The sequence below is a fragment of the Myotis brandtii genome, unplaced genomic scaffold (genome assembly GCF_000412655.1).
Source record: "Myotis brandtii unplaced genomic scaffold, ASM41265v1 scaffold679, whole genome shotgun sequence".
NCBI lineage: Eukaryota > Metazoa > Chordata > Mammalia > Chiroptera > Vespertilionidae > Myotis > Myotis brandtii.
The window spans coordinates 322,209-323,657 of record NW_005370653.1 but is presented as its reverse complement, the minus strand read 5'-3'; the positions used below and the strand labels follow the sequence as shown (position 1 = coordinate 323,657).

General features: G+C 64.1%; 1 protein-coding gene across 1 annotated transcript in view; it reads right to left on the bottom strand.

Moving 5' to 3' along the window:
• Positions 1-1,449, bottom strand: part of ZP4 (zona pellucida glycoprotein 4) — a 5,839-nt gene that overhangs the window by 3,809 nt on the left and 581 nt on the right. The window contains exon 2 of the mRNA XM_005881347.1: positions 702-946. Within this exon, the coding sequence (XP_005881409.1) occupies positions 702-946 (245 nt within the window). The remainder of the gene's footprint in view (positions 1-701; positions 947-1,449) is intronic.

Sequence of the window (1,449 nt, the reverse complement as noted above, 5' to 3'; positions counted from 1 at the left end):
CGTTATGTTCACGGCGCCCCCGACCGGGTGCCGGTCCAGCTGCCCACGCCCGGCTCGGGGGTCACTCTGGGTGCCTCCCTCCTGGGGGACTCAGCACGTGTTTAACCTCAGTGGTTCTTGTTCATTAGTTTCAGAGCTGAGGACAGAGGGGCGTTTGCCTTGGGAAACCTCGGAGGGATGGGACGTGGAGACAGTGGCATTTGAGGGAAGGCCCTCTAGCCTCAGCCTGGGGGCCCCTGGCCGGGGCGGGCCATTCCTGGCTCACCCAGGTGGCGCCTGCACCTGGATTTGGCTTCCAGGCGGCATTATGTTATTTTTAAAGTCCTCACTCAAGGAAACTTTGTCCATGGGTTAATATTTTAGGGAGAGTAGAAGGGAGGGAAGCGGGGAGGAGGGGAGAGAGGAGAAGTGGGGGAGAGAGAGAGAAACAGCAGCTGGCTGCCCCCCACATGTGCCCTGACCAGGGCTGGGGGTCAAACCTTGACTGGGAATTAAAGTAGAGACCTTCTGGGGCACAGGCCGGCTCTAACCACTGCACCACACTGCCCAGACGCCTGTTATTTCGTTCTGCATAGTTTCTAGGAGCCCAGAAACCAGGAGCCTGGAGGAAGCTTGCCCTGCTTGGGCCTCTGCCTCCAGCCCCTGCCTCCTGAGGGGGGTCGGTGGGGGACTAGCCCTCCCCCAGGCTCAGCTGCAGGTACCTGGGGGGTGAGGGGTGGGAGGGGCTTGCCCTCCCCTAGGCTCAGCTGCAGGTAATGGGCACTTCCCTCCGCTGCTTGTAGAGCAGCCGCCTCACCTGTGTTTCCATAGTAACAGGACCTGCTGCTGGGGTTGTAGCAGCAGCCCAGCGCCTTGCAGGCCCGGGGAGTGGCGGGAGCCGGGGCGCAGGGCAGCCTGTCCCCCACGGGGACCGAGTCGCACAGGTGAGCGCCCAGTGCGTCGAGGCCTAGACGGTGGGGAGCAGAGCAGCCCGAGCTGGTGACAGAGCCGGGGCTCTGGGAGCCACTGCTCGAACGTTCCCGTTGGTCTCCCTGTCCCGCCCGCGGCGAGGTCTCGGGAATGAGGCCCATGGAAGGCACCTGGGAGAGGCCCTGAACTCAGCCCTTTCTGAGGAATACGGTCTAACGAGACCCCTAGAAGCAGGGGGTTCCTTACCCTCCTGCAGGGAAAGGTTTCTCCCGTGGGGGTGCCCTCCGCCCAGGCCCCCGTTCCTGCAGCCTCTCGGACCTGCAGCGGCCGGGGCGGCAGATCAGCGTGGTCTGGGGGGCCTGTCACCCCGTTTTATCAGCGTTGCCCCTTTAGACCACGGGCTGCACCCCGGCCTCAGGTGGAGGTTATCTGAGGATGTGCGTGGGGGGAGGGGCCTTCACGAGTGACAGGTGTCACTCACCGCGCAGGTGGGCCTGGCCCGGCACGTACCTGGGAGGCCGACAGGGCACTTGAGCAGCT